General features: G+C 39.0%; 2 protein-coding genes across 2 annotated transcripts in view; both read left to right on the top strand.

Annotated features, from left to right (window-relative positions):
- Nucleotides 1-652: 652 nt before the first annotated feature.
- LOC144656909 (pre-mRNA-splicing factor SPF27-like) lies at nt 653-6,788 on the top strand. The gene is made up of 9 exons (XM_078517153.1): nt 653-772; nt 1,422-1,514; nt 2,900-2,970; nt 3,402-3,503; nt 3,979-4,089; nt 4,561-4,603; nt 5,035-5,072; nt 5,359-5,457; nt 6,110-6,788. Coding segments are annotated over exons 1-9 (639 nt in total). The 5' UTR covers nt 653-691; the 3' UTR covers nt 6,111-6,788.
- A 2,808-nt stretch (nt 6,789-9,596) lies between these two features.
- Nucleotides 9,597-12,409, top strand: part of LOC144658049 (uncharacterized) — a 155,151-nt gene continuing 152,338 nt past the window's right edge. Inside the window, 2 exon segments of the mRNA XM_078518375.1 lie at nt 9,597-9,752; nt 9,836-10,367. Coding sequence (XP_078374501.1) covers nt 9,971-10,367 — 397 coding nt within the window. The 5' untranslated portion in view covers nt 9,597-9,752; nt 9,836-9,970.

Genomic DNA, 12,409 nt, shown 5'->3' on the forward strand with positions numbered 1-12,409 from the left:
GATTGTATCACAGATAAACTACGGCAAAGCGAATGATTCCAACAACGGTTATTCTCGAGAAATTCATAATAACACTGACAACAAAGCGAGTTTGCCGACGGAGGAAAATCACATCTCAATTCACACCGCGTGCTCGACTACACTTCGCAAAACTGTCAATCAAAAAAACAACTCTGATTGGTTGGCGGCAATAGGAAACGATAAAAAACATTCGTGACTTAAGCGTGACGCGTTACTCGACCTTACTCGGAATAATTTTCTTTTGTCCAGTGATTTATCGACACTGTACTTCCCTCCCAGTACCTTCTCTTAACTGCATCGAGGCCCGCACTTTCTAACCTGTGGTTACCACTAGTTTTAAGTTGTTTTGGTGACCCCAATGCCCACCTCACCTCCACCATTTCATTATATTAGTCACTTTGCAAATTATAGAACTGGCCTGTCAGAACCGATTAAAACACTTTTATTCAAAATCGGGTTGATTATGAAACCTCTGACAAGTAGCAAGGCGCTTATTTTTTAAAACTGCGTATGGTATCTCTTATCCAAAATATACGCAGAAAACTCCCTTTAGGGGACGGCAAGTGTTTCGGCGTCTCCTTAGGTCTCTGTACGCATATAAGTACCCATAAGTCCCCGCCTGCTTGAAGATTCTAGCGTGGAAGTGTATTGTGGGTAACGTAGATCCATCATGGCGGCTACACATGAAGTTGCTCCGGACGCTTTGCCGTATTTTGATCAAGGATATGATGACCAGGGAGTCAGGGAAATGGTAAGATTGTAAACGGCACCTACAGTAAACAAGCTTCATGGTTACTTCACCAAGCTAAACGGCAATCTAAAGGAAAGAACTGTATTTAACGGCAATCTAAAGGAGAGATGTGTTTGACCACGAGATTTTGTCATTTTAGTATACATAGCTTTTGTATATTTCCTGTAGCCTATAGGTAGTCAGACTTTATAATTTCGTTATCTTCTTTAAGGAGAACTTTAAGTTAATAGTTATAATCTATATTGAACGTCTGGATCTTCTTTTATTTTCTTTGAAAGTATCAGTCCTCAAGACAGTGAATAATCATCTAAACAACATAAGCTTACTACTACCTCCAAATCATTTTGAATAATTTCTTCTGTTTGATGTTTTTGTCAATGTAATGTCTGGTTTAAATAGGAGAGAACAAAGAGCTCAGTACAAAATTCAGTTCAGTTGCATTGCTACTACAAAAATATAAGCTTGTTTTGATTACAGTTGTTATATTATTAGTGTTGTGGTGCAAGAAGCCTTTGGAAACACTGTTTCTGGCACGTTATTTGTTGACAGCCAAAGTGGTAGGATGGTTCTAAAATGTTTGACCATCCAGGTTATTCAAACTTCAATCACCAATACCAGAATATTCTTTGACATTTTATGCATTTGACAGGTAAACCAGTTGGTTGAAGAAGAGACGAGACGTTACAGACCAACAAAAAACTATTTAGACTTCCTTGCTACTCCAGACTATGAAGTTTTTGAGGTAAGAAAAGTGTTTTTTTTCGTTTGTAGACTTCTTAGCAAAGCTGTAGTGTTGTTGGTTGATGTCATAAAAATGTGGCAGTATAGAAATAGAGTCTACTGGTGCGGCATGTACTAAAACCCGAAACAATGAAATGAAAAAAAAGTGAAACCACCTAAATGACCAAACTAAAAATCATCAAAACAAAACTAAATGGCCAAAACGAGTGAGCGAAACAAAATCACCGAAACAAGTAAAACCCATTACAATTATTGAGAGCTATCCATAAACAGGTTAACCTGAGCGCTAACCACCGTGTCCGGATAGCCTGAATAGCACTCTGGTTAGCTTGAATAATACTCAGGTTGGCCTGTTTACAGTTAGCCGTCGATGATTGTAATTGGTCTTGCTTGTTTCGGTGATTTTTGTTTTGTGCCCAGGGGGGTACTTGCAGTATACATGACGGGGGGGGTCCGACGGAGCTTCATATTGCGAACCCAAAAAAAATACATGAGCCTGAAATTTTACACCCAAAAAAATACCTGACATCAAAATTTTCTACCCCAAAAAGTACAAGACCTAGCACCTCTATACTGATTTATTCAATAAAACAGACCTTAAGACCTAAAAAAATATATGACAGATCTCTTGACCCAAAAAAATACAGAGGGTGTAAATTTTCAACCGAAAAAAATACGTCGGACCTCCCCGTCATGTATACTGCAAGTACCCCCCCCTGGGGTTTTGTGCCGCTCTATGGTCGTTTCGGTGGTTTCATTTTCGTTGTTTCAGTTTCATGCAAATTTGTTCACCTGGGTGGAGAGAGCTTGATACTGTCAGACAGGATCATAGGCTGTAGACTACTGAATTCAGAGAGAATAGACCACTGCACCTGTTTTAGACACTGTTTTGAATCAGTTGTTTGAATTAAATCCTCAGAGATTTTTTAATTAAAAGGGAAGCCTCAAGCCATGCGGCCCATACTGCTGAAGCTTATCCTGGTTTCTGTAGCATTAAGTGGCTAGGAATATTTCTACTCCCCCCTGAATGGGATGCTAATCTATTGCAGGGTACCCCCTAGCATTATTTTACTGGTACCCATTTATACACCTGGGTGGAGAGAGACACTATGAGATTAAAGTATCTTGCCCAAGAATACAACACAGTGCCCCCCTGCCCCGGACTGCTCGAACCAGAGTCCAGCACACTAGCCATTAGGTCGCCATGCTTCCCATATTTTTGAATTAAACAAGACACAAAAGATTACTATGCAAGGGAGTTGAATCTCAAAGGAAGGACTCACTGGTATTTGGACATTGCAAAGAACTAAGTTGTGTAGCATTATTTTATGACTAACTACTCTTTCAGGACTGAAACCTATTTTGTTATTACTGTAATATTTTTAGACACCAGTCTTGAAAAAGGAATTTGAAAGAATAAGCAAAAGACAGCCAATGGACTTACTCAGCATGAAAAGGTGTGTGCTGTTAATAAATTAACTACACGGAATTAGTAGGGACTAAATCTGTGATTTGCATGTGTCTTTTTTTTGTACACAGGTACATGTAAAATCCAATTATTTCAAAAAGTTCAAGTGGAGTTTATATTACTAGACGTGTACTTGTCTTAAAGTGGCATGTAGTTCCGGCTTTACTCTACTTGAGGCTGCTTTCCTCTTAAAATAGAATGACTCATGTTATTCATGTTTGAATTATTATGAGAAAATAATAATGTTGAATCACTTGTTACTTCATGATCCAGTTTGGATGGCAAATGTTACATAAATGTTACATGTTTAATGATAGGCATGTTCTTTCATGGAAACCTTGTTTACCGGTATATCATACCGGTAATAATTTTCTGAACATCATATTAGCTTCTTATCACTGACTGTTAATATTTCTTTAGATATGAACTACCCCAACCAACTGCAAACCAGAAGCACGACATCACATCATGGACAGAAGCTGTGAATAACTCCATGGCTCAACTGGAACATCAAGCTGAAAGGTAAAAACACAGAAGTTTACATTGTATTTCTGGTATTTTATGATTTACCCATTGTTTAGGGTCTGTAAATTACTGCTTGCCATCTTCCCTTTGATCCACTAAGTGAGCTTACTTAGATCTTGACTTGTTGTTGCATACAGCCATCTTTTATGAGTTGGCTATAACTACCGGTATATCATATCCAACAAGCATGAGTAGAATAATTGTTTTATTAAAAACACCCAAAGAATTGCAATATTTGAGCTCTCCGGCTGTTCTTGCTGATATATACACCTACCATATTTGTAGTTCATGGTATATGAGCTCATGTATACCATTGCCTGTAAACCAATCAAAACTCAGGAATCGCAATATACTATGGCTGGTTTTTAATAATAGAAATAGAAAATGGTGTTTAAATACTGCTAAACCATGGTGAGGCAGGTCAATTGATTTGAAACTTGCCATTCCTAATTTCGTGTGTAATAATCTTTAGAATTGAAAATCTGGAGCTGTTGTCAAAATATGGTAGTGCTGCATGGAGAATCCACAATGAAACTTTGCAGAGAATACTGGCTCAACAGCAAAAGAAACTCATGGACATCAAGTAAGTCATATTTCATGCAATAGAGGAACAGAGGAAGCAGACATTGTTTTTTCTCACATACCCAGGCAGCTGGGTCTCTTTACAAATGGTATGTGCTGTGAGGGTCATAAAATAAGACAATTAGTGACCTTGCCATCCAGTTATCCACCCACCCACTTGCCTGCCTCTTCCTTACATTCAATTTAACTTGCCAACAGAAGTCAGGGTTTTTGATAATAATTGAAAGGTGGATAGCGAGAACGACACTACAAAATTTTGCCTAAACCCTATTTAGCAGACATAAACTAACTTGCATGCGAAATTTGGAGCTATCTTGACAATGTTCAATTTACCCAAAGATTTGAAGCGTCATTCTTGATTGTCGCCTTTCAATTATTTGGCAGCTAGTGAAATTCACTAGCTTCTTCAAGTTTCTAAGTTAGAGTTCACTGTTCAGTATAAGTTACAGGTGATTTTTTCTTTTGCTTTTAGGAAAGAAATTCAAGAAATAAATTGGCAGCGTAAGACTGAGCAGGTAAGGGTACGGATGACACCAAAACGTCACTACACAATGGCCGCCCAGTTTTTCAAAGGGTAGATAGTGGAGGGGAACATGGGGTGGGAGTAGGGGAGAAGGGAGGGTGGTAAGCGGGATTGTTAAGGTGGCGGGAACCGGGAGAAAACAAGTAAAATTTCGCAACATTTTGTTGTATTTTGCAATAGATATGGGACAAAGAGGAGAGAACGGCTATGGAAATGGGCGGGAGGTGGGAGTAAAAAAAAATACGGGAAGCGGGAGTAAAAGACACATGAGGCAGGAGGTTTAGACCCCCCTGTCCCCCTCCACTAGATAAAGCTATACTTTGATTTGATGGGAATAAATTGGTCTGACTCAACAACATTATTTAAACCGTTGTTCCTCCTGCAAGATTGACTGTAGATAGTTTTTGTTTGTTTGTGTTGTAGACAAAGGCTGGAGATCAACTTCAACACCTGGAGCAGAGGTATGTTTCATAACCTTTTTTGTTGTATCACATACAATGAAGATTTGCTTACTAGGCTAACATATGTTATTACAGTCAACTCCCAGTATAATGGACACCTTCGGGACCACAATTTGGTGTCCACAATAGAGAAAGTCTATAGTAGCGGGAGCTATTTTTAGTAATTCTTATTTGCTGGGACATCAACTCCTGTCAGTACTAACAGGGTGTCCCTTATATCGAGGTGTCCACATGGCAGGAGTTGTCTGTACTAAGATGTCTAATGATCACTTTTGTTTGTTATTAGTTGGGTTGGTCTGGTGTCAAAGAATTATGAAATTGAACGAGCTTGCGCTGAACTAGAAGCTGAGGCTGAAAGACTCAAACAGCAACATGAGGAAAGATGGTTAGTAGGAGATTCTTCATGTTAAGAATCACGTTCTTTGTTTGTAAGATCGTGTAAGATCTTTAAACCATCAATGACATGATTCTCATTGAAATCCCTACAATTTAAGCAACTGTTGGGGGAGGGGGGGGGGGGGCTCTCGCAGGGTCTCACATGAATGGCTTGCTACCCTTCAAGAAAACAATAGGACAAACAACAGGAACAATGCCCCTAGCCCCAAAAACAATAGGCTCGATTTCCAAAGAACAAAGACTAGACTTGAGAAGGCAGGGGAAATTGAGCCTACATACACAATAGCAACTGCTACGCTCAAGTTCCAGTAGAATTACAAGCTTATGAGAGCTGCTACACTATCGGAAAAGAAACCCGAAAATTTCAGGGCTTTAATGGGATTTGAACCGGTGGTCTCTGCGATATTGATGTGATGCTCTGCCTATCATTGGGGTCCAGATCATATTTATTGGCTCTACTGTGGTTTTGTTGGAAGGCTGTGGTAGGCTACTAGCAAGTGCACTCGGCTTGGGGTTGGGATGTCTGAGTTTGAGTACTGCACTGGCTGAGTCAAAATACTTGCTAAACACGGTTGGGAATTTTTGCTTTTTTTTATTCGAGTTTTATGACATTCTTTTTTCTTTTCTTTTTATTTACACAGATTGTTAGTGAACATGGTGATTTAACAAAGTACATACATACATGTAGCTGAATTTGTTGACCCTCAGGGAAGTTAAAGTTTCATCCAACGTTTTGCTGACATGGAAACAGCAAAAACAAATATTCAGCTATAAAAGTCACTTTATAGTGTGCCTCTGGCACGATGGTCCATTGATAAACAGTGATGGATAGTCCAGTGTAGACAAATATTTATAGTGACCTACATGTAACATTTTGCTATCCGTCTCTCTCACGCTTTCTAAAGGCCACTTCCAAACTGACACATTGTTGCGACTTACATAACGTACCAGATCCTTACAATCTTCTGAACGCACATAGTGATGAAGAAAGAAGGCTGGTTAGCGAATGCTTATAACAAGTACAGTTGAATCACGATAACTCGACCCTTCCAGGGAAATTGAAAAAGGTTCGAGTTAGCGGAGTTCGAGTTACTGAGGGTAAAGTTAGTGAAAAATGACCTGGAGGGGAATCAAAAAGGGTATGAGTTAGCGGGAGGTTCGAGTTACTGAGGGTTCGAGTTATCGGGATTCAACTGTATCTTCTTTCAGATCCCTTATCTCCAAACCTTATCCTCTTTTTTAACTCTCTATTTCTCTCTCGTTTCCTTACAGACCATGCCTTATTTTGCTAAATACTTAATAAAGTTTTTTTCTAAGATTGACGTACTCATTTTGTTTTGATATGAACATATGGGTCCATTGGCCAAGCGTGAGGTCAATATGGCGGGATGTTGCCCAAGTTCTATTTTTTTTTTTCGCGTGGCTATGGACTGAAACGCAGTCGAGGTACATAAACACGCAAAACGAATAAAAACGAGCGAAATGTCGAGTCATCTTGACCGAACAAGCTTGGTCAGTGATAGATTTATTTTTCGTTTCGGGAGGGGGTCGGGTGACAATTCGGGCTATCCCGAGCGGATAACATGACCCCAGGGTTTATTTTCACAGCGGTTAAACGCAGCCCGCGTGCGCAGTACTTGTGTAATTGACCAAAATGTTCCATACAAAGTCTTAAATTTTCTGAAAACTATCGCTTTAAGCCAACAGTTAACGCCGTCCCTGAAAAGTTAAGGTTTATGCGCCGCTTATGGATTGGAAATTGAATAATTCATCTCCACTGAGTTTCCCAGCTTGAAATTTTCTTTCACCGTACTATTTCTTTAACAATTTCTTACAAAAGTTTTCCTACTTTCGAGTCAAAAGTTTGAGGCGGCGAAGACCGTATGTGACGTCAACTTTTGCGTTTGACCGTTGTGAAGGGTTTATTTTATCGTGTCAACTCGCGAAGTTATAATAGCCATAGAAATGTTTGGATTGCGTTCAATTTCTCAAGGGCAACGTGCTCACCAGGTTACGCCCTTTCCCACGTCTTTCAGCAATCTAGAAGTTCTGCTTACAAACTGATATTTTGCAGGTAGATATTTTCCCCATTGAAACCCAATCATACGATGCTCGTTGGAGAGTCACCAAAAGTATCTGACTTCTGCTTCTCGGTTGGACTCGCCCACCACTTACCTTTTTCCGTTAACTGGCATTTACATTTTCCACTGAAGAAGGGAAAGTAACCCCGAGACGTCTGGAAACATTTTTCTATCTCTGGCGCATTTTGCATTTTAATTATCGTTTGCACTAATTATATGCGCTACACAGTCACACGAAATTTCGTTTTCGAGATTTCAATGTTACCATCACTTGCCTTGTTTACTTTATACTTGTCATTTCAATACGAATACGAGTCAAGAATCGTGTGAGGATAACCTGACAAAAAAGAAGAAAGAAAGAAGGAAATCTTTATTTTCATATAAAAATAGAATGGGATTTGGAATTTAGTAATTTCGCACCGATCCTTACTTATATATTGCTCCCACGAACCTAAACAGCCATAAGTATAAGACGTCTTGACCCGGTCAATTACACGGAAAGTTATGCCCAGTGATTTCAATTAACCCGTGAAACAATATCTAACAGTTAGTGCGTAATAGTCAAAACTAAAGCCTGGTTTTCACTAGCGTCGCAAACACAAGCGCAAGGATAACAGCTCTTATTTCACCCTGAAAACGGCTTCGACTCACGCAAAAACACAAGGGCATTGCTTTTTGATGCTTGTGCTTGTGTACTTGTGCTTGTGCTTGCGTCGCTAGTGAAAACCAGGCTTAAACACTTAAAAGAAATCAATGGAATCAGTGTCGTATAGTATAAAAAGTGTAATAACTATTTCACGGGTTTAGTAAAATCACTCTAATGTCTTCTCTTCAATTTCCAAACAAGTCCGCAAACAAATACAATGCGATGCACTTTTGATGAAAATTCGTCGAAACTCTCGTAAAGGACGCGGTAAAAGGCCACCTTAGGGATTTGGAATAAAATTTCGTTAGCGGCTAACTGTGCAACGGTACTCTGTAGTTAAGCCGGCAACTAAGAACTTTCAACATGTCAACTTCTATCAGTGATAGAGGCTGTTGGCCCATAAGAGAAATCGATTCCACTCAAGCCTAGTTCCATTTTTAATTTTTTTTTTTTAGAGTAGTGGAGAAGGTCCCAGGGGGGGGGGGGGAGCTCCTATATAAAAGGACGAGAACGTTTGTCGGAAAATTTAGTTTTGAATTAAACTCCTAAAGGAGACCAACCTGGGCATGGCTCAAGTTTTTGATCCCCTTAATATAAAGAAACCATTCTTCATGCCTGATCGCCAACGTAGTACGACGCCCTTTTTTCTTTTTTCACTTGCAAAAATGCCGAAAATCTATAGCCCTTAGCGAGACGACGAGCATCCCCGTCCCTTTCATATAGGAGTCCCCCCTCCCCCCCCCCCCCCAGGCACGAGATACGACTGTCGAAACTTCTACAACTTGTTAGTCGCTAACAATGAATAGTTTCGCGCGCAACCTTGCTTATAATGCAAGAAAAATAACTAAATTAAAATTCCATAGCAGGGATTATTTTTTAACCTTTTCCCTGTTTTCGCGTTATTTTGTTCAAACGGAAAGCTCAATCAAGTAGATAACGAAAAGAACTCGTGAGGTCGACTTGTGGCAAGTCTAGAACGAACTAAGCTAAAGTAAAGCGTCACTTTCTCTCCTTTGATTTCGCGGCTTAACAAAGGAATTCACAAGCAAACAATAAACAACTCATTTTAAAGCCATCTTGTAGCGCTCAATTTGCTGAAAATAACCTTTCAGCTTATATTACGGATTTTTGCTTCTTTACAATCTAAATTTAGAGCTTACTATCTCTGGATTTCATCGCGAAAAGGAAATACAATTTGGCAATGATTTACTAAACTCTCAATGCACCTTTCATCGGAGGGATGTTTGACAGTTCAAGCTGTGAAAACGGATAATATTTCACTTAAATCCCACTGACTCACATCGTAATTCTTCCCACAAAGACTTACTTGCCTGGCGAGCAGTATTAAACTGAGTTCTTCTGAAATTAGGAGCTGTTCATTGGTTAATTTGCTGCCCAGCACAAGTCTTTGAGGAAAAAAACCTTCCAAGTTTAAAATTATTATTTTACCTAGACCTTCCGTAGTTTATAATTGAACCGCTTGCATTGAAGCAGTTGGCAAACTCACTTCTTTGCCGCAACGACGAATACAAAAGCGTAGTTTCTCTCAGACAAAAGGTTTGTGGTCTTACGTTTTTTCTCTTATTGTTTGCTTGCCGCCCTAATTAGTCCAATTCAAATTATTGTTTTGATTATTTTAGTATCGCGTCCGAAACATCTGAGACATCTTTGAAATCAGGGAGCTGCGAGGGTTACTTGCCGTGCTTGCATCAACCTACAAGCCGATTAGCTGAGATATGCAGTAAAGACAAAGAAAGAAGGAGATCAGAATTTCAATGACGGGGATTTTTCTTCAAATACTCGCAGTTTTCTGCCTTTTGAGGACGGTCTGTTTTGCCGCGAACGGTGAATTTTCACGATTCTGCCCGTTACCAACATTTACTGGAAAGGGATATGTAGCGTTCACTGGAGAAATTACGAGATTGTTCCTCGAGAGAAACAACCACATCACGGCCCAAATTCACGTACGGAATGTGTATCGAAAAGATTCGCAACTGAGTAGCGTTACTGTAATAAACGCCATTGAAAGAGCGTCATCTTGTGAACATCAACACAAAATAGAGGACGTGAGACTTTGGGTTGCAAAACGACATTCAAGCGGCTTTTTGACCGCAGTTGCGTCGCTACCCGTCACGATGCGAATGGTTGATGAAGTCCTGAAAGCGCTCCCAGGTATGAAATAATTTTAATACGTAGTGTATCGGCACGCGATTTCACTGAAATCGCGCGGTTTTGCGCTGCGCGCTTTATGTAATATTAAATTATGTAAGTTGCGTGCTCTTGAGGTAACCTATGCGCACTTGAATTGCATGACACGAGTCGTAAATTGATCACTGAACCATTCATACACTATCGAATTTTCATAACAGATCTTGTTTTGACTTTAATGTTTTATAAATAACTCGGTTTTTGACACCAAAATTCCAAGCGAAAATAAGATTTTTTTTCAGTCTTCTCGACCGATCCAAACATCGTGACGTCAACGTAATCACAAGCGGATGTGGTATAAAGGTTAAGCGGACTTCCGTTCATCTTTTTATGAAGCAGTCTGGCCGCAAAACATGATACATTTCAGTTGGGGCCACACATCGTTCAATCAGTGAGACTTTTATCGGGTTCTCGAATATACGAGTGATATCGATAAGAATTCAATTAACTGCAATTGTAGCAGTTAAGTGATTTAATTTCAAGTAAAACATCGTTTTCAGTCAAACTAGCTGCGATGCTTCCGATACATGGCGATCAAGTAACGCAACCAATTGAAGCAAACTGAAAATTGTTAATATTATATGCAGACAGTATATTTTCCAAGGGAAAAAAAGATACAGTTAATCGTTGCATTGTTTCTTTGAAATTATGAACTTTGTTTCTATTAATTTTGTTTAAAATGTGTTTTAACATAAACATCTTTGAAACACGATCGTAACGTACCTAAAAAGAAAAATAAATACATATTATTATTGTACACACTAAGAAGTGCGAGAAAAATCCAGATCTGAACATTTGAGAAGGTGATAAAATCAACCGGAAGTAGAAGTTTTTGATTGGCTTTTAATTATTTATTTTAGCAAAGATTTATTTGCATTCTAATAGACTTTAGGGTTTTTTAAAACGTACAGTTATTATGAGTCAAAGACCATAAGTTTAGTCCTATAGTGCTTATTAATTGCTTTGCTTTTTTTTCTTAAAAGACAAAATTATTGGAAAACTTTGCACAGAATGAAATAATGTCAATAATTCGGAAATTCTTCGAGTGCTTCAACGAAGATTTGCCAAAACTTGCACTTATTCCCTCGACTAATGTTGCAACTCAGTTTAATTACCTTGTCATTTATATTGTATCGGGCTTATTCCTCTAAACAATTCCTTATTCTGCTGGAATAATAAACGCTGTCGCAAACAGCCAATAATGGCCTATTCTGCACGAAATGTATCCGAACCTTCAAAAACCTAAATCCGCGGAGATAGACGACCGAGAAGGTTCGTTTTGTGTCTGTGGTTGCTCGTTGTTTAGTAACGTTATGATTTCCCGCGCGCGCGCGAGTAATCCGAGTATGATTCTTACGAACAACGTTTGGCGGCATCCGACTTGTTTACTGTTTATTCAGGTTGCCGATCTCGGGGGTAAAATAAGTGATCGCACTATTAAGTGGATCTATCACGCTATATAGGGCGTGTAACTTCAAAACGATCGTTGCAGTTTGAAGTGATTGAACAACCCTTTTAACATAATGTGAAGAGGCAGGCAACAAAGATTTTGGTTGTGGAAAGGGTCCACCGTTTTCTTTGGATACCTGAGAGGACTGCTTTCAAGGGCCTTTACATATACGGCTTTTGCGTAAACCAGTGTATGAATTAAATCTTATTCTATTTATTACATATCGTCGTACGACTAAACAAGAAGTTAAGTAGAACCTTTTTTATTGTATTTCAGCAACAAACTGAAAAAGTTAGAGGTAGTATAAGGACCTGCGGGAATGTCAAAAATACGTGTCATAGACATTTCAGTCAAACGAAATAAAGATTGAGCTTTTTAAAAGATGGTATATAAAACACACTTGGTGTAAAATTTCATTAATCTGCTTAAACAGCGTGTGTTAAGTACACGAAAAACACTTTAATCTCCCAGCTCGATTTACCTATTTTATCAGCCAGTGTTTGTATCTTTGTTTGTGTTGTATAACGGTGAAAAAAAAAAGGGCGAAAGAATATCG

The sequence above is a fragment of the Oculina patagonica genome, chromosome 6 (assembly GCF_052425735.1).
Source record: "Oculina patagonica isolate OP01 chromosome 6, crgOcupat, whole genome shotgun sequence".
In the NCBI taxonomy this organism is placed as follows: Eukaryota; Metazoa; Cnidaria; class Anthozoa; order Scleractinia; family Oculinidae; genus Oculina; species Oculina patagonica.